General features: G+C 36.8%; 1 protein-coding gene across 3 annotated transcripts in view; it reads right to left on the bottom strand.

Moving 5' to 3' along the window:
• The window catches only part of LOC109823699, a 21,562-nt gene extending 20,301 nt beyond the window's left edge, over positions 1–1,261 (bottom strand). Inside the window, exons 1-3 of one of the 3 annotated variants that reach the window (XM_020390034.1) lie at positions 1,148–1,261; positions 915–1,065; positions 441–793 (exon numbers count right to left, since the gene is read on the bottom strand). In XM_020390034.1, coding sequence (XP_020245623.1) covers positions 441–677 — 237 coding nt within the window. In that variant the 5' untranslated portion in view covers positions 678–793; positions 915–1,065; positions 1,148–1,261. Of the gene's footprint in view, positions 1–440; positions 794–914; positions 1,066–1,143 lie in introns of all 3 variants that reach the window. The other 2 variants (XM_020390033.1, XM_020390032.1) reach the window with 2 other exon arrangements.

The following is a 2,068-nucleotide window of genomic DNA, read 5'->3' as shown; positions in this document are numbered from 1 at the left end:
ATCATGAGTAAGCTTTAAGATACAAAATTGACGTGATCAATCAAGCACGCTGGGGTTCATGGTTCCGAGCTGCAACAGAAACATGCAATGCAACTTTGCAGCAAATTTGAACAAGGACAAACTACAAAACTAATGAAGGTCATATCTTACATATACATTGAACTAAATTAAGATCTCTTCTCAAATTTTTCACAATTCACAGCTTCATCGATGTTGATGATTCCACTTCTAGAGCATTTATATGTAACTAAGTAAATCTTCCTAATGGAACTTACATATATGTTTTAGTTTAAACTTAGAAACAAAACACATAATAAGAATCATCAGTCAATAGCTTCATAACCAGACGCCAAACAAGCATGAGAACTCATTGTATTCCATGTCATTCTGATAAAATCCTCCTGCATAACAATAATAAAACCAAAAACATCAACACTTGCCTTGGTGGTTTGCTTAGTTTTAGTTGATCTCTCCGAATGAACCCTTGACAACTGAGGTTTCTTCGGCTTCGGAACACACGGGTCCGAAAATGAGAAGGCACCACCTTCTCTAAACTCCACCATTGTTTCTTCAGCTGGTGGCTCCATGAGATCATGACCTCTGACACCATTGATGTTAAGAGTAATATCACTAGGGGATTTATCTACAGCTACTGCTCTTGAGCAAATACCCCCCATTTTATTAATCTAACCCTATTGAACTATATCAGCTTCTTGCTTGTTAGTAGTAGAAGAAGAACTCCGTCGGAATTACAACAAACAACTCCAATCCATAAACAAAGCCCTGAAAACAACTAGAACCAAAATCATCAGCATATAGGACATACCCAGATCAGCAAAATCAAATAATAATTAAAAATAAAGAAAACCCTGATCAGAAATTGAGTAACTAAGAAAGAATTAGAAAAATCTCACCTTTGGATGGCAAATGGAGAGAATAGGGGATCAATACACAGATGGATCTATCAAGAACTGATCTTTTTGCTTCCAGTGGCGACGGCAGGGATTAAGAGAGATTATGGAAGCGAGAAAAGAGATGGGTCTATTTGGATTCAACATGCGACAACTGGAGAAAATAATGAATAATGGTGATAATATAAATAAATATAATAATTTTATTCATAGAAGGAAGGGGCAAGCTTACGTACTGAAGAAGAGCTAGTCAAAGCCAAACTCATCCAAGTCTCCTCTTACCTCTTTTACTCTCTCGAAAACTTCTTTAGTTTGCTTTTTCAGAAAATCTTATTGGGTTTTTTCAATATTAGTCCCCCATTTCATATTCTGAAAGAGCCCCTCATATCCTGCTATCTTGAAATTAGTCTCCCACATATTTGTGTGCTTTGGCATCGGTTTCCGAAGCTTTCATATTATGAAATTAGTCCCCAAATATTTTAAATGTTAGTCATTCTAGTTAGCAGCTGATTCCCATAAGATTAAGGGGACTAATTTCAGAATGCTTAAATACTGGGGAGACTAATTTAAATATGAAGATTTTGGGACAAATCTCAAAACAGTTAAGATTTGGGACATTGATTTGAAATATCAATATTTAGGGCTCTAATTGCAAAATATAAGATATGGGGGCCTAATATCAAAAGAAACAACCTAAATTTATGATTTGTTAGTTGTTACTATTAATAGGGTTAACTACACGCACCTACCAACTGCTTCCTTGATTTTTTTGGTTAATCGTGGATAGATCCCTTTAACATTGGACAAATTTTCAAAACCAACCGTTTTAGGAATTTAATTGCAAAAAACGACCGCTTTCGATAATAATTGCAAAAACCGACCTGTTTTCAGCCCAGCGCTGAAAACAGGTCGGTTTTTGTAAAAAATTCTCTGAAACATCACGGGAGTTCAACTCCCGTGAAGTTTATGGAGAAATTAAACTTCACGGGAGTTGAACTCCCGTGAAGCTTAATTTGTGCTTAAAACTCCACGGGAGTTCAACTCCCGTGGAGTTGCAGTCAACAAATCCAGAGACTCGATCTCTGGAAATTGTGACTGCAGCTTCACGGGAGTTCAACTCCCGTGAAGTTGCAGTGCCAATTTTCCAGAGATCGAGT

Source organism: Asparagus officinalis, chromosome 9 (genome assembly GCF_001876935.1).
Source record: "Asparagus officinalis chromosome 9, Aspof.V1, whole genome shotgun sequence".
Classification (NCBI taxonomy): domain Eukaryota; kingdom Viridiplantae; phylum Streptophyta; class Magnoliopsida; order Asparagales; family Asparagaceae; genus Asparagus; species Asparagus officinalis.
This window is presented reverse-complemented; position numbering and strand designations above follow the sequence as displayed.